This window comes from Aptenodytes forsteri, unplaced genomic scaffold, assembly GCF_000699145.1.
Source record: "Aptenodytes forsteri isolate BGI_AS27 unplaced genomic scaffold, ASM69914v1 Scaffold16, whole genome shotgun sequence".
Lineage (NCBI taxonomy): Eukaryota > Metazoa > Chordata > Aves > Sphenisciformes > Spheniscidae > Aptenodytes > Aptenodytes forsteri.
In genome coordinates this window covers 3,966,297-3,986,988 of record NW_008794753.1, presented here as the reverse complement: position 1 = coordinate 3,986,988, position 20,692 = coordinate 3,966,297, and the positions used below count along the sequence as shown (strand labels likewise).

At 50.4% G+C, this 20,692-nt stretch overlaps 2 protein-coding genes across 2 annotated transcripts in view; one reads left to right on the top strand and one right to left on the bottom strand.

Annotated features, from left to right (window-relative positions):
* Positions 1-16,238, top strand: part of LOC103894741 (tyrosine-protein phosphatase non-receptor type 11) — a 42,018-nt gene extending 25,780 nt beyond the window's left edge. The window contains exons 3-16 of the mRNA XM_009274195.2: positions 2,851-3,045; positions 5,859-6,051; positions 6,160-6,279; positions 6,621-6,734; positions 7,162-7,258; positions 7,853-7,932; positions 8,646-8,801; positions 10,186-10,317; positions 10,540-10,694; positions 11,089-11,156; positions 12,056-12,207; positions 12,426-12,526; positions 14,230-14,349; positions 14,794-16,238. Of these exons, the coding sequence (XP_009272470.1) occupies positions 2,851-3,045; positions 5,859-6,051; positions 6,160-6,279; positions 6,621-6,734; positions 7,162-7,258; positions 7,853-7,932; positions 8,646-8,801; positions 10,186-10,317; positions 10,540-10,694; positions 11,089-11,156; positions 12,056-12,207; positions 12,426-12,526; positions 14,230-14,314 (1,648 nt within the window). The 3' untranslated portion in view covers positions 14,315-14,349; positions 14,794-16,238. The remainder of the gene's footprint in view (positions 1-2,850; positions 3,046-5,858; positions 6,052-6,159; positions 6,280-6,620; positions 6,735-7,161; positions 7,259-7,852; positions 7,933-8,645; positions 8,802-10,185; positions 10,318-10,539; positions 10,695-11,088; positions 11,157-12,055; positions 12,208-12,425; positions 12,527-14,229; positions 14,350-14,793) is intronic.
* A 2,270-nt stretch (positions 16,239-18,508) lies between these two features.
* On the bottom strand, positions 18,509-19,750 carry RNF223 (ring finger protein 223). The gene is made up of 2 exons (XM_009274194.2): positions 19,699-19,750; positions 18,509-19,356 (listed from the first exon to the last, which is right to left on the bottom strand). Exons 1-2 carry the CDS (start codon positions 19,748-19,750, stop codon positions 18,509-18,511), a joined length of 900 nt encoding a protein of 299 aa, XP_009272469.2.
* Positions 19,751-20,692: the final 942 nt, after the last annotated feature.

The following is a 20,692-nucleotide window of genomic DNA, read 5'->3' as shown; positions in this document are numbered from 1 at the left end:
TACCAGGAAGAGTTAGCTAGCTGTGTCTCTCTAAACTCCCGGGGTGCCACGCAGCGGTTTCCTGTGTTACAGGCGGTTGGCTTCAGCCTCCAAGACCTTGTTGTCCGGGTGTGGTGTGACTGTTCAGGATCCAGATGCAGATTTTCGCACCTCAGGCCTGTTTGCCAGTCTTTTGCTGGTTTTGTTCTGCTATTAATGTGGGATGGTGTAACACTGTGGGTGCTGTCTCTGTCTGTTCAGACTCAGTTGTTGCCACTGAATTGGCACTAACTGGAAATCACCTCGATGCCAGACAAAGCATCCAAGAAGGGCTGTGTGAGCACAAACTGGAATTGCTGATTCTACATTGACAAAGTCCTCTTTAGCAACTGGGATGGAATAGATGTGAATACAGCCATCTGTCAGGGCAGTGTTTTAGGGAGAACCGCGTGACACGTGGTGACTGTGGCTTGAATGTGGCTAAGAGCATTGCCACCTAATCGTAAGTCATGCCTCTAATAAAGGCAGGTCTGGAGGAGGAGGAGCACACAGTGGCTGTGCTAGCACACTGCTGTTGATGTTTCTGTGGGCTCTTCAAGGCTTGGCACACAGAGATCTCATTGCCAAGTTCCAGCTTGGCCTCGTCTTGTTGCCGAGCTGCTGCCGCTGTGTACTCTAGCACAGCTCATTGGATGGTCGGCATTTAATCTGCTTGTGCACACGACCAGCCCCTCACGTGCCAGAAGTCGTGGCTGTTAAAATCCCTGAGAGATGTGGAAATAGCAAAATCCATGGCAGTAGTTACATACATGGGCAACATGAGTGCATCCCAGGGATGGCGGTGACCATCCCGTCACTGTGAGAGGCTGCTGTACTCCTCACAGTGCTCTGTGTGCCCTTCACCAGTCATCCCACAGTCCTGCAGATTGAAGCCCCGGGCTCACAGAATTTGATGTCCTCTGCTGTCAGGCCTTTTGGGCGAGTGCGTTATTGCAAAGTCAGCAGAGTCCTCCAAGGTGGACTTTCATTAGACCTTGCAGTGCGTAGTTCAATGTAGTATTCAAGGGGAGGTACCAGGGAGGAGGTCGTTTCTCACCTTACCTGAGGAGCCAGGTGTCCATCTTGTGTGTGCGAGGCAGGATGGAAGAGCAGCCGGATCCCCTCTGCCAGAGGAGAACTCGGCCACCTTGGTGCTGCTCCAAGCGCTTGTCTAGACTAGAGGAATTTGCACAAAAGTATCCAAATAAAATGACACCGCTGTAAACCCTGTGCAGACTTAGCATGATACCGGGAACCTTAGCGAGTGACAAGTGCAGTGAAAGGAGGCCAGCACACACCCTGGTGTGCACATCCAGCTGACACAGCCTGGCTGTGTTCCTGCAGCTGCGCCAGAATCCCCTAAGGCAGACAGAGCCTTTTGCCACCGCTTGCATTTGAGGGCCAGATCTTAACCTCTCTCTGAAATCAAGAGGTAGGATCCAGACTCTGAGGTAGACAGTACCTACAGCCCAAGAAAACTAAACAGGAGATGATTTTGTGGAGCTGGGGCTAGATATCCAATACCATCCAGATATCTGGTCTTTCACTGCATTGCTAACGGGGGCTGTACCCGGCTGCAGAAAGATAGGAGAAATGGGGGCAGAACCACTACTGAGAGCCCCAGAGCCCCTGCCATGGATCCAGCTCTTCCTTCCATTTAACCTTGTGCACAGACCACTGCAGCTTTTCTAATTCCCCACTGCATGAAATGGGTTTTCTGTCTGACCTGGTAGGCTGCTTATACCACCTTGAGTCTCCTGCATCTCACTGTCATGGTTGCTTTGGCAACAAATTGAGAGAGGCTGGGAGCAGCTCAGCACGGTAAAGAACAAGAAATTTGCCCAGATTTACGAATCTCTCCCTGACCTAGCTCGTCCATCAAGCAACGGGCTTCCAGCTATGTCTCCCCGGCTCAGGGGGGCTGCTGCTAGGTGCATTTAAAATACAATTAACCTGCCTCTCAGAGGTTAGTGTGGCCTTCTGAGGAAGGAGGCTGGGCTTTGCCGGGGTGAGGGGGCTCTTGGAACAGACTGATAAAGGCACCCAGCCGTATTCCTTTGAGCCTGGAGGGCACCCCTGGAGAGGTGAAAGCATTAACCCTTTCGGTACAGTTTATAGGATTTGTGAATACCAGGCAATATATTATTGGTTTGGGTGATTTTTTTCCTTTTTTTTTTTTTTTTTTTTTTTTTTTTTTTTTTTTTTTTTTTTTTTTTTTTTTTTTTTTTTTTTTTTTTTTTTTTTTTTTTTTTTTTTTTTTTTTTTTTTTTTTTTTTTTTTTTTTTTTTTTTTTTTTTTTTTTTTTTTTTTTTTTTTTTTTTTTTTTTTTTTTTTTTTTTTTTTTTTTTTTTTTTTTTTTTTTTTTTTTTTTTTTTTTTTTTTTTTTTTTTTTTTTTTTTTTTTTTTTTTTTTTTTTTTTTTTTAAACTAAGTAGATGATAGCGAGTACCCCTGTGCATAGAAAACCATTCACTGTAAACCAGAGTTGAGGTCAGAGCCTCATCCAGCTGAGAGGGTAAGTAGTGTAGGAAGTGGAAGGGCTGGCAGAGGAGGAATTATTCACCTCCTTTGTGTGAGGTTGTCTGGGAAGCAGAGCGGGCTGGGAGCTTGTGAGGTACAGAGTCAGTTCTTGGCTGAGTAACCTTGGCCAAGGAGCATCCACCCCTTGCCCTACTGTAGAAGTGTGGCCAGCATGAGCGGCATCTGAGTGAACGGAGAGTGCATGGTGCAGCGTAAAGAGGTAGGTGGTGGTCAGGAGGCATCTGGACTCTGAAGGCCAGTGCTGGGTTTCCATTCTCTCATGCTTACAGTCTTGTTTGCCTTCCTTCCTCAGAAGAAACGATGAGGTGACACACATTAAGATCCAGAACACAGGGGATTACTACGACCTCTACGGAGGTGAGAAGTTTGCCACCCTTGCAGAGCTGGTGCAGTACTACACTGAGCAGCAGGGGCTGCTGCGGGAGAAGAACAGCAATGTCATCGAGCTCAAGTACCCTCTCAACTGCCAGGACCCCACCTCGGAGAGGTAAGCCACGCTCTCTAACAGCCTCTCCCGGTGGTGGTGACGCTGTCTTCCCAACTGGCTCAGACCCTACAGCTGCACCCGGCCTGGGTTTGGAAAGGAGCCCGAAACAGAGTGTGTTTGGGTGTGATGTAGCTTTCGTGACCCAAAAGCTGCACATCTCTGGGATGTGGTTCCCTAGCTGCTCTGCGTGCAGAAGCTGGCTAGATAACATTAGCAAGGCCCAGAAGCTGATACTTGCTCAGTGTCAGCGTGTGCTGATAAGCTTTCTCTAGCTTTTGGGCAACAGGGGACATGAGCAGTGTGAGTCCACCTGCAAAGGGTCCTGCAGGTGTATCCTAGGAGGCACGCAGCTTTGGTTTTAAAAGAAACAAAACACATGCAAGTGACTTGCGTCTGCCTGCAGAACGCCGGGTAGAAATGCCCTGAAAAAAGTCTTGCCCCATCCCATCTCAGTCTGCAACTGCTGTTCATCCCAGTAGCAACACACTGTTGTCTTGCAGGGATGGGGATGGCTGACTCGCTGTGAGAAGCAGCTTGCCTCAGGCTACTTCAGGATGTTTCCACTAGCTGATTAGTGACCTTCGTTCCTCCTCTTCGTCTGTGACACTCCAGTGACCCCGTTTTTCCTTTTCCTCCCCCTCAGTTTCCCCGGCGTCACATGCAGCAGCTGACATGGTGGGTTGGAAAGGGGAAAGCCTAGTCAGGCGGCTGGCGATGCCAAAGCAGTCCCCTAATCACTCTAACTTTAGCAGCCGGGGTAAGGCGAAGCTGTGACTAGTCTCGGTTCCTGAAACGGAGCAGAGGCGCTCCCCTCGACACTGTCATGTGAGTCGGCTGGGCCGAGGCGCTGGGAAGTCCCTCCAGCTCACGTGCTCCCCTGTTGCCAGGGAGGTTTCTTTTGCTCCTTCCAGATCGCAGTGTGAAAAGCGGCCGGGCAGCCGCTCACATTAGCAGAAGCTCTGGAAAAGTGGAAACCCCCTTCAGCTGGGTTTCCCCCTCTTCTCCCGCCAAGGAAAGTCTGGCTTGGCAAGGAAGCTCCACAAAGATTTCTGCTCCAGACCACACATCTGGTGGCATCAGGGAGAAGAGAGGGGAAAAGGGTCCAAGTCCTCTAAATATACGAAATGACGACGGTGTCAGAATAGAGCGGAACGCGTCAGGGTAGCAGTGTTTCCAAGACCTGGGCCTGAATAGCAGCAGTGCTGTAAGCAGGCGCTGAGGCACTTCGCCAGAGGTGGGCCGTTCTGCCCTCTGCAGCAGTGCGACTCGTGCAGCCCCGTGATCCTAATGCCTTCTCAAGCCTGCAGGAAGGAGTCTTGCTCTTCACACGTCTTCCCAGTCAGGCTTGAAATGGCTGCCTTTGCACCATGCTGAGTCGGGACTCAGAAGGCCCAGCGTCACTGACTGCTGTTCTATAAACTTTGTCAGCTGGGACAAAGTTGCTGAGATGTGACGTGATGCCATTGCATCGCCCCTGGAAGGTTATTTTGAGCCAGCTTGGCTGGCCAGCCAGGAGCCAGCGTCTTCAAACTGGGACCTGTGGCTTCTGCCCAGAGCCACGACTGAGTGTTGATGGAGTGTGGGGATCGAAGGCTCCAAGGCAAAAAGAAACTCGTCTTCACTCCAAACTGTTATTTGTATCTACGGAAGGCTGTGGCAGAACGCTAGCCCATGAAGCGTGCCTGCCCCAGATAGCTGCTGTGCGGGTAGGTGAGACATGCTGCCTTGCTGAGCTGCTGTGCAGCAAAGGCCAGGTGAGCTGCCTAGCCGGAGCCCCGAGCTAGCACAATAGTGCTGCGGTTTGAGCTGCAGAGGGCATGTCCAGGAACGGGCAGATTATTCTGTGCTTAACCCCAAGGCATTGTGGCAAGGCTGTTACAGGCTTCTGACCGAGCCGGTTAAAGGATAGCCTGCATTTCACTGGGGCTGCAGTGTAAGTATGTCAGCAGACCAAGAGAAAGGATTATGAGAGATTAGATGGAGAAACAGGGGCACGTGCATGCAAGATGTACACAGACGGAGAGGTGGAGCAACTCATGCCTGTGCAGTGAGGCTTGGGAAGAGCTGAGCACAAACCTCTGCATGTTGTAATCGCCACTGGCCGGAGACGCGGCTGCGGGCAGGGTTGGAGGGGGAGAAGCCTCCTGGGCACAGTGGGGAACCCGGTTTTGCCACTCCGGGCAAGCGTGCAGGGCGCTTCTGTTCTCCCTCAGCTGGACCTGGGCTGAGGTTAGTGACCTGGGAGGGGAGCAGCAGTAACTACAGCTAGGAGGACCCTTCTGAAAATCCTTCCCAAACTGCATCAAAGCATCTTGTTCCTGGTCAGTGTTGCCCATGCTCTGTGCCTGATACTGTGTGACTGCAGCCTGCTGACTCCAAGTGTTCTGCTTTTTCTCCTGTATTAAAAAAATAAAGGAAAACGTAGCCACCTTCAAGTAAGAACTGCCAGAATCATGTTTCTCATAGCTTCGTCGGAAGCTATCCCTCGATGACAGTGCTTGTCATACATCACGTGGCAGTTTAATATACTGATGCCATTTCACATTTGGCTGGAGGATTGAGCAAAGTCCTGACACTTCCAGCCTCAGGCTAAGGTACCGATGTGACATTGCAAAGTGTTGGAGGAAAGTCACTGGAGACTGTTTCTGAAATAACTCAAGACGGTGTCATGCCAGCGGGGAGAGCAGTCAGATTGGGAGCCTAGAAATGGGTTTCCCGTGAACGCCATCCCCAGCAGTGAGTGTAGCTCTTGTCTAAAGGCAGTGCTCTGTGTGTTTCTGAGCTGACATTGCTCTCCATTGCTGCTCCCCAAGGTGGTACCATGGGCACCTCACTGGCAAGGAGGCGGAGAAGCTTCTGACAGAGAAGGGAAAACCAGGTAGCTTTCTGGTGCGGGAGAGCCAGAGCAAACCAGGAGACTTTGTATTGTCGGTGCTGACAAATGAGGATAAGATGGAGACTGGAGATCGGAAACCACACGTGACCCACGTGATGATCCATTACCAGGTGGGAAATGTGCTGTCCCTGCGCACCCTGCGATAGGCGCTGGGTGGGTGACCCAGCTGGGAGCTGTGCATTCGAGTCTCACAGTGGTTTCGTCGTTCTCTCCTGCAGCTAGATGGGAAGTATGACGTGGGGGGAGGAGAGAGGTTTGACACGCTCACAGACCTGGTAGAGCACTATAAGAAAAACCCCATGGTGGAGAAATCTGGAGCTGTGGTTCATCTGAAGCAGGTAATAGTTGCTCTAGCACATATTTGTTGGTCCTGGGCTTGCCCAAACTCCTGGGGGAGTGCACAGATCTGCTCCTGCTCTTTGGAAACGCCCTGTCCCCAGAATATCCTGCTGGCTACTTGTCATGCTTGTCCAGGCTCACACTTGCCAGAGAGGTCCCTGGCCCCGCACTCAAGGTCTCAGGAATGGACCCAACTCCTGCCAGTACCCCCAGGGATCAGGGATTTGGGAACTGTTTTTTCCAGTGGAAAGTATCAGGGATTTGGGAACTGTTTTTTCCAGTTCTCTCTGTCTTTCTGTTATTGAAAGTGATTTCTGTTATGTCTTCATCTGTCTTTCAGCCATTCAATGCCACGCGCATCAATGCAGCTAATATTGAAAACAGAGTGAAGGAGCTGAACAAAATGGCAGATCACAGTGAGAAGGCCAAGCAAGGGTTCTGGGAAGAGTTTGAGGTACAGGATGCTCCTGTGCTGTGTCCCACTTGTGCCTGTGGGTGAAGAATATCACATTTGCATGGGAGTGTCGTGGCTTTCCAGCACTGAGGACCTCTTCTCAACACTGTTGCTCCTTTCCCTGTTTTCTGTGTGCAACTGAGTTACTTCCTGGTCCTTTTTTTCATTGCTTTTTCTCATGTCTGAGGCAGTTTCTCCTTCCTCATCCTAGAACTGCGTACCTTTTGTTCCCTGCAGGGATTTGTGCCTTCTCCCCCATTAACTCCCTCATCAAGCTGCTTCTTGGCTCCCTTTCCCTTCCTGCCGGCACTCCCTCTGCTCTTCTCAGCATTAGGAAGCCAAGCAGCTTGTCAAAAGAGCCCTTCCTTTGCCTCTGACTCTCCTTATCTGCCCAGAACAGTTTGTTCTTGTGTACTCTGCTCCACAGATGCTGCAGCAGCAAGAGTGCAAGCTCCTCTACCCCAGGAAGGAGGGACAGCGACCAGAGAATAAGGCTAAGAATCGCTACAAGAACATCCTTCCCTGTAAGGAGACACTGAATACTGATTTGTTCTTTTTCACCACAATTTCTGCAGCCTTCTCTGGGGCTAGCTAACGCTGCAGAGCTTTCTGATCATAGCTGAGTTGGAAAGAGGTGTGCACTGTCCTAGTGGAGCGGTCCAGTTAGTTTATGGCCTTCTCCATCTGCTTTCTAACCTGGTCCTTCCCTTTTGCGTGGGAAACAACCAGTAAATTGCTCTCCTCTCTTTGTACTGTGAGTCCAAATATGCTTCAGATCTCAAGTGTAGTTCAGAAGTCATATGGAGCCAGAGCTAGAGCCTCCAGAGGAAATACTGGAAAACTTGAGTTCAGGCCAGCCTGCAACGCTCCGTATCACTAATATCCATCCAAGTTACTAGACTGGCAGCATAGCTGTGGGACAGGTAGTGTGGACTACTGCTGTCATTAGGAGAGCATTTTACACCCTCTTTTGCAGTAGTTACCCATGTGACTTCATAGCAAGAGCCTTGTGGGAGCCCTTGCTGGGAGCCACTGTGACTGCCCTGCAGCAAAGCCCATCCGTGCTCCTACGTGTGTGACTCACTCCTGTGTTCGTTCTGGACTCTCTTCTCCTTCAGTTGATACCACACGGGTGGCACTCCAAGACGTAGATGAGAGCGTGCCTGGGTCAGACTACATCAATGCCAACTATATCAAGGTACTTGGGAAAGGGAAGACACCATGTGGGGGCTGTCTTCAGCCCAGTGCTATGTTTCTGGTGGGTAAGTGCAGTAATGGTGTGAGTCTTGGGGGAATGGCCCGTCAGGACCAATATCTTTCACTGGCTCCAGGCCAAACGCTGGATTTTTTTACTGTAACCCAAGGGATCTCATCATTCTACCGTGTTCTGTTTGCCCCTATCTAAGACTTTATCTCAATCCCCTCCTTTCCTTACCTGTTCAGGAGGTCCTAGGGGACTGACTCAGACTCTCTGTCATTGACCATTATCTCTGAGGTCAAATTATAATTGTCGTCTGTAAGCTAAGAGCTGCTTGAAGCTGTATTTCCAGCAATGCTGCTCTGGCACTTAAGCACCAGCCTTTGAGAAACCTTCAAGGTGGCTTCACTCCAGCCATGTCCACCTGCAATTTCTGCAGCGGCCTGCTGGCAAGAGTCTGTTGCGCAGTAATGTGCGTTACAGCAGTATAAAGGTCCCTGGAGGCAGGCAGACCATTTTGCTGGCGACTGTGTTGAAGCTCGTGATGAGAGCGGTTCGTGTCCACAGGTCTGATGAATAGAGGAAAATCACCTAGCTCAGAAATCCTGCATGGCACGGTGCGCTGACTTTGCTGCTAAAGGTGCACTAAAGCAATTCTCAGTTCCTCACTCCAGCGTCGCTGGCTTTTTTTCCCCCTCTCCTTTGCTCCTTAGAGCATCCCTGAAGATGGAAGGAACTCAGAGCACTGCAAGATCTATATAGCCACCCAGGGCTGCCTGCAGACAACAGTGAATGACTTCTGGGCCATGGTGTATCAAGAGAACAGTCACGTCATTGTCATGACAACCAAGGAGGTGGAGCGGGGCAGGGTGAGCACTTCCAGGGCGCTGTCCCCAAGCCTGAATGTTACCTGCTTCTTGTGCCAGCCTCTTTGGTTGGATACAAGAACTAGTTCTAAAGCCAGGCCTTCAAAACTGAGAGGTTGATGCAGCAACTGCTATGTGCACCAAGCTGGGTAGTTATTAGGGGCTTGTATTAAAATGTGCAGCAGAATCAGTAATGAATTAATCCTGCGCAGTCGACCTACCTATATTATCTTGCCTGGACAATTGCAGGTCTTTATCCATAATGACAGGGATCCAAGTGACAAACTCTCATTTCAGAATGGACTCCATTGCAAATCTGTGTTGTTTTCCACACAGGAGTGGCTTGGACAGGACTGGGATGCTTGAGAGATTTTCCATAGATTCAGAGAGCCTGACTTTGCTCTGGCCGTGACAAAGCATAACCCCTAGGAAGCTGCTTGTCCTAATAGTCTTTAGTTAAGTTGTCTCTGGCCAGCTTTCATTTAATTTCTCCTCTGTCTTGTGATGTTGCTTTAGCTCTTCTTCATGAAAGAAACATACTGCTTTGCTCTGCACAGCCAGTCTCCCCAGCCCCATAAATATTAATGGGGTGTCCCTCATATGACTTGCTTCAAGGCTCTGGGGAATTGCAGGTGGCAGAGAGAGAGAGAGAAAGCGTCGTGCTTGTTACAGCCAAGCTGGAAAGCGGGGCAGGGGGGGCGCATTGCAAGCTGGCTGTGTGAGGGACAAAAGTAATTACACAACCTATCTGTGTACCACCTATATGTATTTCACTAAGAGTGGGTTGGTAGGAGCCAAGGAACGCAGTGAAATACCATGCAGAGCCATTTACTGGAACAGCCTTCCTTAGTAAAGAGAGGAGCTAATTATGATTGGCACTAGCAGTTTTGCCTAGGGATGAGGGGGAGGCTGTGCTTGCAGCAGACTAGTGCAGAGATGAGATAAAGATAGCTCCACTCGCAAGCCTTCTTTTGTATTGGCAAAGTCACTATAGCAAAGAGGGGATGGGCTGGAGGACAGGAGGGGTATAGGCAGACTACGTAGCCCCTTGGGATGGAGATTTGACTCAGGGGTTAGGCAATGACCAGATCAACAGCTCAGGTGCTGTGTGTCAAGACTATGCCCTTGGCAAAGCAATGCCTACCTGAGGCTGGGGCTAGCTGAGGAGGGAGATTCCCCTAGGGATCGCATCCTTCATAAAGGAATGGCCCTTTCTGGTACATCCCCAGTTCAAAGTAAATGCCCTGTGCGTATGGCTCTCCTTTAAAGCTCTACGCCGGGGCTGCACACCCTTTGAATGCAGCAGCATCCCTGAGCAAGGTGTTCAGGGGTTGATCCTCCAGCTCCCCAGTCTCGACTAATGAGCAGCTATCTGATGTTGCTGCAGAACAAATGCTTCCGTTACTGGCCAGACAAGAGTTGCACCAAGGAATACGGGTGCATCTGTGTGCGAAACGTGAGCGAGCGTGAGGCCCAGGGCTACTACCTTCGGGAGCTGGAGATCTTGCGGACTGACAGGGTGAGTCCTCTGCTGCTGTCTGCCCACTGTGCTGGGAAAGGGCTGGTGTTGGAACCCCCGGGGAGGGAGCTGTGGCTTCTCTGTTTGTTTTTTTTTTTATTTAATGGTCCCACTGCTTAAGTTCTGGGCCACTTTGCCCCAGCTTTGATAAAAAGAAAGGAAGGCGAAGCCTCCTAGTAGGTGGGGTTTTCTGACTAGGTGGTGGGTCTCTGCTCCCTGCAGGATGAGCGCCCAAGACTGGTGAAGCACTATCAGTATTTTAGCTGGCCAGATCACGGGGTGCCCAATGAACCAGGAGGGGTTCTGAGCTTTCTGGACCAAGTGAATCGGGCACAGCGAAGCATTCCAGACACAGGGCCGATCATAGTGCACTGCAGGTAGGAACCAGTGGGCTGTCAGCGGGACACTGCAGTAGGGATGGGTAGTAAAAATGTGTGTCTCTTCTTTTTCGTTGCACCTGCAGCTGGGTCATCATGCGAGCTGATGGTGGGCAACCGGGATATAAGTATACGCATGGGAAAATACAGCCCTCCTCCAGAGCCTCACTGGTGATAGCACAGGGAAGAGCAGGCGTGATCTGGAGCTGGTAGCTCTGATGCAGCCTGCTAGGCTCTGATCTCCTAAGGGTCAGCATTTGGCTGGGCTTGTCTTATAGCAGCCGTTCCAAATCTGCCCAGGATGGGACCAGGCATGCAGATGAGTGTTGGAGCTGAGCTGACTAACTCGGGGGAATGTTTCCTCCAGCAATGATGTTTTCTTTTCTCTTTCCAGTGCTGGAATAGGACGCACAGGCACCATCATAGTGATAGATATTCTGGTGGATATTATTCACAGGCAAGGTATGTCTCCCTGTCTGTCTCATGGCTTTCACCGTTTGCCTTGCTCTGACCAGTTACGGGATAACCCTGCTCTTGTGCAAGCAGCGGGTGCATGATCTCCAAGCAGTGGGGTTTGACTTGTCCGGGAAACAGTTGGCACAGGCTTAACCTGAATGCAGGGTGAGAAGGGCTCGTGTACTGTGCCCCGTTCCCCATTTCTCTGTGGGCCAAGAAACGGAGCTCTATCGTAATGAAATGTGAACCCTCTCCAAGAGGGTGTGCACATGGACAGCCCTCTAGTAAGGGAGATGCTGTCAGCGACACAGCACAGGAGAGTCTTCTTGTTGGCATCAGTTGGGCCAGGATTTCAAGGTCTCCTGGAAAACCCTCTTTTATTGAGGGTGGGGTGGGGGGAAACAGGTTCAGTAAGGGTGTAACTCCAGTAGCCCTTTTAGAAATAAGTCCCCCAAACTCTTCTGTGTAGGAGGGCTGTCACCCTTATCTGAAATTCTAGAGCTGTTACGGAACTCTCCGCGGTACCTCTGGGTCTGGTCTGGGAGCCTCGAGGCAGGTGGACCCTCTTCAGCAATGGTTGTATCTATTTCATAAACCATGCACGGGTGGTAAGTCTGGATCTGTAGGAAGTTGCCGCAGAACAGACCTAATTCGCCCTCCCCTTGGTCCAAGCAAGTCAGCCCTGCCTCAGCCATTCTCAGTCCAAGATGCTCTGGCAAGGAGAAAAAAAAAATTAAAAAAATCTCCTGGGCACAGAGATGCATCAAATCCTTTCACAGTATTCCATGGCTTCGCTGACACTGTGTTCAGCGAGATACTGAAAGCTTTCAAAGTTGTCCTAAGAAAATAATAATTTTTCAACCTAATTCCCACTCCCTAAACCTCACCTTCTCGCTCTCGATCAGGTTTGGACTGCGATATTGACATCCCCAAAACTATCCAGATGGTACGCAGGCAGCGTTCGGGCATGGTGCAGACAGAGGCACAGTACAAGTTTGTTTACATGGCTGTTCAGCAGTACATTGAGGCTGAGCAGAAGAGGTTGGAAGAAGAACAGGTGAGTTCTGTTCAGCTTGGTTGGAAAAGCAGGGGCAGAACTTGGCCCACGCCAAACACCACTTCCACTCCCACCTTCCCCCTGGAGCTCAAATGCTGCCCTGAACACATGGAAATAAATCCACACCCACTGCTCCCCTGCTGGCATATGGGATCTTGTAAGGCTTTCTTCTGTATCTGCTTTGAGTGGGGTCTTATTGTCTTTGCTTTCTCTTTCAGAGGAATAAAAGGAAAGAGCGAGACTACTTGAATATCGGCTACTCTCCTATGGAAAAAGGCAGAGCCAAAGGGCAGCCCCCTTCACCGCGGGCCCAGTCTGTGTAAGCTGAATGTCCCTCTGCCAGGGCTAAGAACTTCCGCAGCAGTCGAGAGAACAGCTTGAGCAAAGACCCCAAGTATTTATCCTTTGCCAGCCTGCCTCTCCCATACCTGAAACCCGGCCGGTTGCTGGCTATCGTATGGGAATGGCTAAAAATAAACAGGTGATCCCACCCCACTGTCAGCAGTGGTGGCAGCAGCCCACCTTGCTTATGGGCTACACTTTTGCAGCTGCTTTGAAAAGGAGAGGAGGAAATAGATCCTGGCCTTTAGTGACTACTGCCCCATATCCTTAGCTCTGGAGAATGTCTCTGGAGCATCTGCTAGAGAGTGAAACTGTGCTACTGCCACTGAGGGAGTTTTACAGCAAAATCTGAAGGAAGATGAGAAGAGAGCAGAGGGAGGTGGATTCGCACCCATGTGGAGAGGGAGCATGTGCTAAGTGACATGAATTTCTTACATAAGCAGAGATAAAATACCCCAAATTATGTTTTTCCCTCTTGCCCCAAGTACTGGGATACCAGTGAATGATGGAGAGGGGGTTATAAGTTGAAGGTGAGTGGGTAGGGACATCTGTCAGTTATATAATATCAGAGCTTTTGGGCACCTTGAATTGCAGGATCGGTTTTGAAAGAAGAGACGGCTAGGGAGGAGCAGAGGAGTGGGTGTTAAAGTGGAGGCAGAAATGCTGTTGCTGGGCTCACGCGGAACAAAAAAAATCCAACCGAAGAGAAGAGGGCAAAAGGAGATGTCACACGTTCTTCTCTGGGCGTTTGGCAGCCGCCGGAGTGCTGGTGGCTCCTGCCCGCTGTGCCCGGCAGCGCACCGTGCCCAGAGCTGCCTCTGTAGGAAGAGCCAGAGCCGGGCCCGGCAGCCGGGGCGCTCCGGGCCAGGGCTCGGGCAGCTGCCGCCCTGGGAGCCAGGAGAGGGCAGGGGGAGGCAGGGAAGGGCGCTGCTTGGCTCCTGTGGCACCCCACAGGCAGGTGCAGGCAGAGCCGCTCCAGTCCTGCGGCGCATTAGTAAGTGCGAAGACCTTGCTTTCATGCAGCGCTAAAGGGAAATCTGGATCCATCGCTGGCGTTACGAACCTGCCAACTCCTACTGGATCCGGCCAGCTGGGATCTTCCCCGCTGGACTCTAGAAACATCCGCGTCCTGTTTAAAATGCCCAACTTTGAAACTGCATCTCTGAATAAATGAGGGCGGGGAGGACTGTGTGGGACTGAGCCGAACAAGGTGAGCTCTACGGGGCTGGTATTGTCGGCTCCAGAGAGCTCCCGTGAGTTCAGCTTCGGGTGTCAAACCCGCTTTAGAGGTACTTGGATCTGGCCCTTGGAGCAGCTCTCTCCTTCCATTAGATTTTGGACAATCCAGAGAAATTGGGTATGTAAAGTAAGAGTAGGAGATACAAGGAACTGTATCCGCTGATCCTGCAGAAACTTTGCATCCGTGAAAGGCTGACATGTGGAGGAAGGTTCAAGGCTCCATCCCCAAGCTGTATTTGAACCTAGGAGGGGCGGCCCAGCCAGAGGGAGAGAAAAGAGGGATTGAGAACAGCGGGTAACCCAATGTCGTCCTATCTACAAGGCTGGGGAGGGAAAAAGGGAGCTTGGCTGGGCCATTACCTGCTTCCCACTGGCCACCTGCCTCTGGGAAAAGATCCGGAGCAGTGAGGCTGTTAATAACAAGGCTTTGTTCCTTCACAGGGTTGATGATGAGTCAGCTTCCGTCTACGAGAACCTTAACATCAAAAGCCCAAAGGTTTCAGGGATGAGTAATACAGGGCGATAAAGGAGCCGGAGGTGAGCTGTATGGAGGCTGTACAGGTAGGAATGCTTCCCTTGATTAACTGAGAGTGTCACCACAGTCTGTTTATGTTGCATTTGACCCAGCTCCTCTTCAGCTCAGCTCATGCAGATCTCCGTGGCCCTGCCTGCATCAGGGAAGGCAGCTATGCTTTGATGAAATTTGACGGAGCCTAAAGATGCGGCTGTGGCCAGCTGCTGATGGGGAAGAGGGGGAAATGGGGTAATGAGATCTCAACAGGGAAACACATTTACAACGTTACCAGTGTGTGGGGGGGGAAATCTGCTTTTTGGACTGTTATGTCAGGAAGCTGTCAGACTCAGAGAACAAGACTGTGCTGTGTATGCAGACAAGTAGGAGAGACTTCACACGCTGGGAGAGTCTCAGCTCTGTAACCTTATCAATGCACTTTTCTCCCAGTTATAAACCATGCCACCCTTCTTCCTTCTTGTTTTGAAACGCAGGTTTTACAGTGTTTACGTCCACCCTTCCCAAGTTCTGCAATTGCGGACAATTTGTTTTTGCCCGTCTTGCCTTCCCCAAGCACCTTGGATTCAGCGAGGAAGTAAGAAGCTGACTGTAAGAAGCAAGCAGAGTCTGTGCCGAAGAACATGCCTTGACCTAACTTATTCATGAGAAGGATCTTCTCCCATTCTCCCCTGTATCAGTAGGTTGATATTTATGTGGAAGTGCCTCTGGACATTCATTAGGGCATCAAGGCTCAGTTTTAATTTTTTTTTTTTTTAATTTAAGATTCTTATTTTTTACACACAAATTGTTAAAAGGAACAGAAATGACTATTTGTTTAGGAGCTTTCCCAGGGTTGCCCACTTAGGGCGTTAGTAAAATGTTAGTACACTTCAATGTTTTCATTAGGTCAGTCATTTCTAAGCTAGAAGTGTTTTTAGACTAAATCCTGGAGTAACTTTGCTGCCTGTGAGGGTGAGAAATAGAGAGCACTGCCTGGACCCGGGTATTTGCACCTCTGTTGATTCTTCTTCTCACACTTCCTTTTGGCTGTACCAGTTCTAGATTTCTATGCAACCCTGCCAAAGCACACCGAGCAATCCCTGCTGCTGTAGTACAGCAGATGCGTGTGTGTGTGTGTGCCTGAGAGTCTGCTAGCTGCTCTGCACGTGGGTTTCATAGCAGAATTGAGAGACAGGGGTGAGCATCTCCATCTTTGACTGTGTGGGTCTGAATGTTGAGCTAAGTGAAATCCCACCTAGCTGATGGGTGCTGAAGAGTAGGAAAGCAGCTTTGGCTGTGCGCTGTGCTTTTAGCCACCCCTAGCGAGTAACAGCCTAGGATACTAATCTGAGCTGAACTTTTTGAGCTGGGCCCCTCTAAGCTTGATGCAGCTCTGCCATTACCTTGCTGCATGACCTCTTTTTTTTCCCCCTGCAACTATATGACAAGGCAAGTGTTGTGTCTGCTGAATAGGGGTGTTGTAGGAGTGTTTGTGACTTGACCAGTGCCATGAAGATGAGTGTGTCACCGAGTGGAGTGTTCCAGCTCTGTTGATAGGTCTTGACTTGTGACCGCCAGTGCTTCCTGCTGTTCCAGCCCTAAGGCCTGCAAATAGTCCTGCCGAAGAACCCTGTCCTGTGGGATTCATCAGTGTCTGAAAGTGCGCTCTGTGGGGAGCCTTGGGTCTGAGGGCCAGTGCCTGAACCTCCAGAGCATGCATGGGGCTGTTGAAGTCCTCCTAGGTCTCCGGAACTGGATGGACTTGCTGCACGGTTGGGGTATTAGCGCCTGGAGCGTCGGCTCCAAGTGTTGAGCGGAAGGGGTTGAACAAAAGCACAATGACATATCTTGGCTGTATTTCCTGGCTGGTCTTTCTGGTCCCTTGTCACAGGGACAGGAGAACTGTTTATTTTTATTGCACTTTTAATAAATGTTGAATATTCTCAAGGCTTTTTTTTTTCTCTCCTTTCTTTTTAAGTCGTTTGCTTTTTGGGAAAGTGACTGACAGTTGGTGTGGACAATGGGGCATCCTGAATGTCTCCCATCACCAGATGCGACTGTTTGGGGCCCTGTTTTCACTTGCTTTGAATCTTCCTTTTGACTATGCGTGAGTGAGAGGTTCAGCTGCGTGTTGGCTAAACCTTCAACCTTTGTTTCCAAGTACATGGTGAGAAGGGGGGGTGCAAAGGGACAGCCCCCACAAGGATGCTGTGGCAGACTACTAGGAGCAGTTGGAACTGCGAGAACTTCTCTGCGGCCCGTTTGCCACGGTAACAATAGATTTTATGAGGCTGAAGGTGTTATTTCCTTCTCCCCTGCCCTTAGGTCTCATCAGGTGGGAGTTGAATGGTAACAAATATGTAATGACAAAGCACTTCATCTCTACTAGTGTCTGTTTGCTGGGCTTAGTCCCAAATGCACGTTGGGTAAAATGGAAGTGCCTTCTCTGCCTTAAGTCTTGGCGAGTCACTTTTTCTAAGAACACACTTAAATCGGTGCTGTGAAGATATCCTTTCAGTGGCAAGCACGTGGGAACAGACAGGATGATACAAGCGAGAATCCCTGTCAAGCCCAGTGGCTTTGGCAGAAGTTGTTACAGTGCCTGGAGTAGTTTCTGCAGACATGTGGCTGGCACAGATAATACCAGCCTGCAGCTGCACAACAAAGGTGTTGCAGATCCAGCACACGCAGCAGCTTTCCACGGAATTTTTGCGTAGCAACAGACTTGAGTTACTTCTGCTGTTGCTTCAGCCGTTTCTATTTCAAATTAGATTTTCTGCGAAGGGAGACTGGAAGCATCTTTCATCCAGCTGGGAAGAAGCAAAAGAGGAACAGTCTTTGCAGCTTCTCGTTTTTTAGGTCAAATCAGGTAAACACAGAGGGAAGTCGCACCTGGGACAACACTACCTAGATGGTAGTAAGAATGAATTTACAGGATAAAGCTGTCCACGTGTGCAGGATTGTACAACACTGGGACAGCTGGTGCACGGGCCAGAGCACAGACGTGCCACCGGCTGTGTAGCCACCATGATCTGGGAATGCAGCTGGACTCAGGGCTGCGAAGTGAACACCTCCAACTGCAAGTAAGAAGGGAAATGTGGAGTAATTGCCACAAATTGACACCTTGCATTGTATAAAACATAATTTAATACATACACGTATGGTACTTGCATACAATACTGTGTTACATCCATGTGTTTGAATAGAAAACATGTAATTGTAAGCCGCCTTCATCATGAAGGCTTTTGTTAATCACTGTCAGAAGATCACTGCGTTAAATAAAAAGATAGTGTAAGCAACTGGCCTGTGTCTTAATACTGACACATTTTAAGATTAGGAGAGTAAAGCTGTCAAAAGATGGAACTTCTATCGTTTTGGCAGCAGTTTGCCTGTGAGAAGTATGAATGAAGTTCGCTGATGACGTAACTTGAGGGGCAGGGTTATACTGCTGTGTCAGTGTGCCTAACAGAACTCACCCCCTGCGTTCAAAATCGCTTTCCAGGTAGGGATGAGTGATTTTTAAGCATCTTCTTGGGAAAAACAAGTAGAATGGCTACTCTGTTCTGTTCAAAAGCTCATCAGGATGGTAACACAACTCAGAAGGCGAGTAGCAGTGATAGATCCATATTTTGTCAGCAGGAGGCAGCATTTACACCTCCAACATTGAATAACACAACGGAACTGTTTCAAGCGTGTGGAATAAGGATAATTTTCATCTGCTTATACGACTTTGACATCTCTTTACCCTCCCAATCCCAGCTCCTCTGAGGAATAATCATGTAGATCCTTCAGTTTGCAAAAATAGCCCTTTATTCCCTAAGGGAGTTAGAGGAACTGCACCCACTGTCATCTGGTATCCAGCCAAGACAGCACACGGCCGTGTGCCACTCGAGGCAAACAGTCCTAGAAACCTGTCTGTTGCTTTCAGAGCTCTGGTTTCCATGGAGAGTTTGGCAGCAGGATGCTGAGGCAGCTCCTTGGAGCATTCCTGGGCCGGAGACGGCTTGGCAGGCAAGTATTTCAGCAGAGCTCCTGGAGATGGATGCATGTGTTCAAGTGCAGGCACAGGAGCGTGGGGAGCGGGCCACGGGGTCTGCCAGCAAACCAAGGAATGCTGTCGGGGCAGTAGGCCCTGTTCCTGCCTCCCCGACACGCCGTGGGGAGGGAGCCGACAGCCTCGCTAGGCGGGAGCGAGGGGCTGCCTCGCTGCTACTGGAAAGGGAGTTGTGTCACAGGTGTTGCCGCTGTGGTGTGTTTAGGGGGAAGATACTCTGGCCTGCTCATCGCAACAGTCCTTGTGAAGCAGCGGAGGTTCCCCGTCTTCAGGGCACACTGGACTGGCCACAGGATGATGCAGAACAGGATGATGATCAAGGCAGAGAGGAGGACTATGCGTTTCCAGTCATCGCACATGTCGCAGCGGGACAGCCTCCCAGCTAACCCCGCCGGGGGGGCCTCCGGACTTTCTGGCTTGCTCATGGCGACATCAATGGAGATACACGAATCCGGATTCTCAGGGTCATCAGATGACTGACGGCAGCAGAGCTTGGTCCCTTCCATCCAGAGCACCTTCTCCTGCTGGAGTTCAGGAGGCAGTGTGGCAAGGAGCTCCTTGCTGGTCTCGAGTGCTGGGGCACCTTCCAGAGGGATGCTGGTCAGCTGCCTGCAGAAGGGGCAGGGGAGCTGGTCCTCTGGTTGGTTTGGGGGCAGCCCTGTGCTCAGGCGGGCCACACACTCCAGGCAGAAAACGTGGGAGCACTGGAGCAGCTTGGGCGTCTTGAAGGTGTTGTCATAGGTGTTGAAGCAAATGGAACACTCAACAGGGGAGGTTGGCTTCGGAGACGTTGGGTTCGGAGAGCCTGGCTTGTCAGTTGGGGACCTCGCCTTCCTCTTGCTGTCTCCTGGGGAGGTGACAACAATGGGGCTGATGGGGATGGGGATTTCACTTGGAGATGCAGGGACTGGGCTGGTGGGAGAGTCTGGCGTGTTGGAGTGCCACAGCTGCGTGAAGCACGACATGACGGAGCTCGGGGAGATAAATAGAGCCCTGGGAGACTCTAGAAGAGAAGAAAACCACAGCCTTCATTTTAAACAATGTGAAGACGCCCATCACCAGACCTATGTTTAACCCCTTAAAAGGAACAAAGAGCAAGTTCATGACTTCCACTGCATCCTGAGCCTGGAATAGATCCCTGCTAGAGGTGAGAATGACACAGGTAGCCTGTTGGAAGCTGCGTACCAAAGGTGAAGTTAAACATCCTGCAAAGAAGCAAGAAACCAGCAGAGATCCACCATCCAGCCAAAGCCTTTTCACCAGAACCACCATGGCATTATAGACGGGTGCAGTCTTTTCCCATACATGCCTCCCTCTGGGCAGAAAAAACACAACAAAAACCTACCCCAGCTGGTGCTCCCCGACACCTGAGCAGGGAGGAGAGCAGAAGACTCCATGAGGTCAAGTAGGGACCTCGCTATGGCAGTCTATTAGTCTGGGAGGCACTCAGATATTATGGTGGCAGCATGAGCAAAGCCTAAGAGACAGATAACACTATTCAGTTGTGGAGGTAGCAGGGGGGTGAATCTCTCCTCTTCGGTGTGCTCGGGCAGAGCTTTGTGCCTTGAATCATGGTTCTGCATGCTGCCTAGCAGGCAAGCGAGGCACCACCCAACGATGCTGCCTGGTTTTGTCTATCCACGGTGGGATTTGATCTCCCTCGTGTCACAGGGGAACCCAAGGGAGGTGAGGAAACCCTGTTACCTTGCAAAGTTTGTTCCATCCTTGGCCCCAAGCAGCACAAGAAGCATCTCTGTCTTGTCACCATGACACAGCAAGAAAAGCAATGTTGGAGGAAATGGCCTTGGTGCCAGAGCAAGGGGAATTCTCCACTGTTTCCTTGTTGTTCCCTGTCCTCAGCCCTGGAGGAGCGCCAGCACGGCCCGAGCCTCGCTGTGTGCTGCCATGCGCTCTCTGCTTTGTTGTGGTGCGCAAGCAGGAGCCTGGAGTTGAATGGCTGATACGCCGGTTCTAGCAAATCGGTTTGCAACTTACTCCAGCCTTTTCAGCAGCCTTAAGTTATCCTAGGCTGGACATGCAGTTTCGCGTACATTCTGATATTCAGATGTATGACTTTTCAGCTATTGAGCACTTTTACCTGCAAGCAAGCGTTTAGCTGGAGGAAATTCCCAGCGATGGCCCTGATGCTGTATGCCTGGGGAACATTTTTTTAGGATGTGTCACTGAACTAGCTAAGCTTGATTCTTTGTGTTGGGAGATTTACCGATGACAAGCTAGAAACGTTCAGATTGCTGCTGTAATTATAGGTCTCCAGTCAATCCAGCAATGGCTCACCAGCATGGGCTAGAGACTCCGTGTCTCAGCACGAAAGGCTAATT

Coding starts and splice junctions, on each gene's coding strand:
- RNF223 (XM_009274194.2), bottom strand. CDS start 19,750: ATGGAGTCTTCTGCTCTCCTCCCTGCTCAGGTGTCGGGGAGCACCAGC. Junction 19,357..19,698: donor GTCGGGGAGCACCAGCTGGG/GTAGGTTTTTGT, acceptor CTTCTCTTCTAG/AGTCTCCCAGGGCTCTATTT.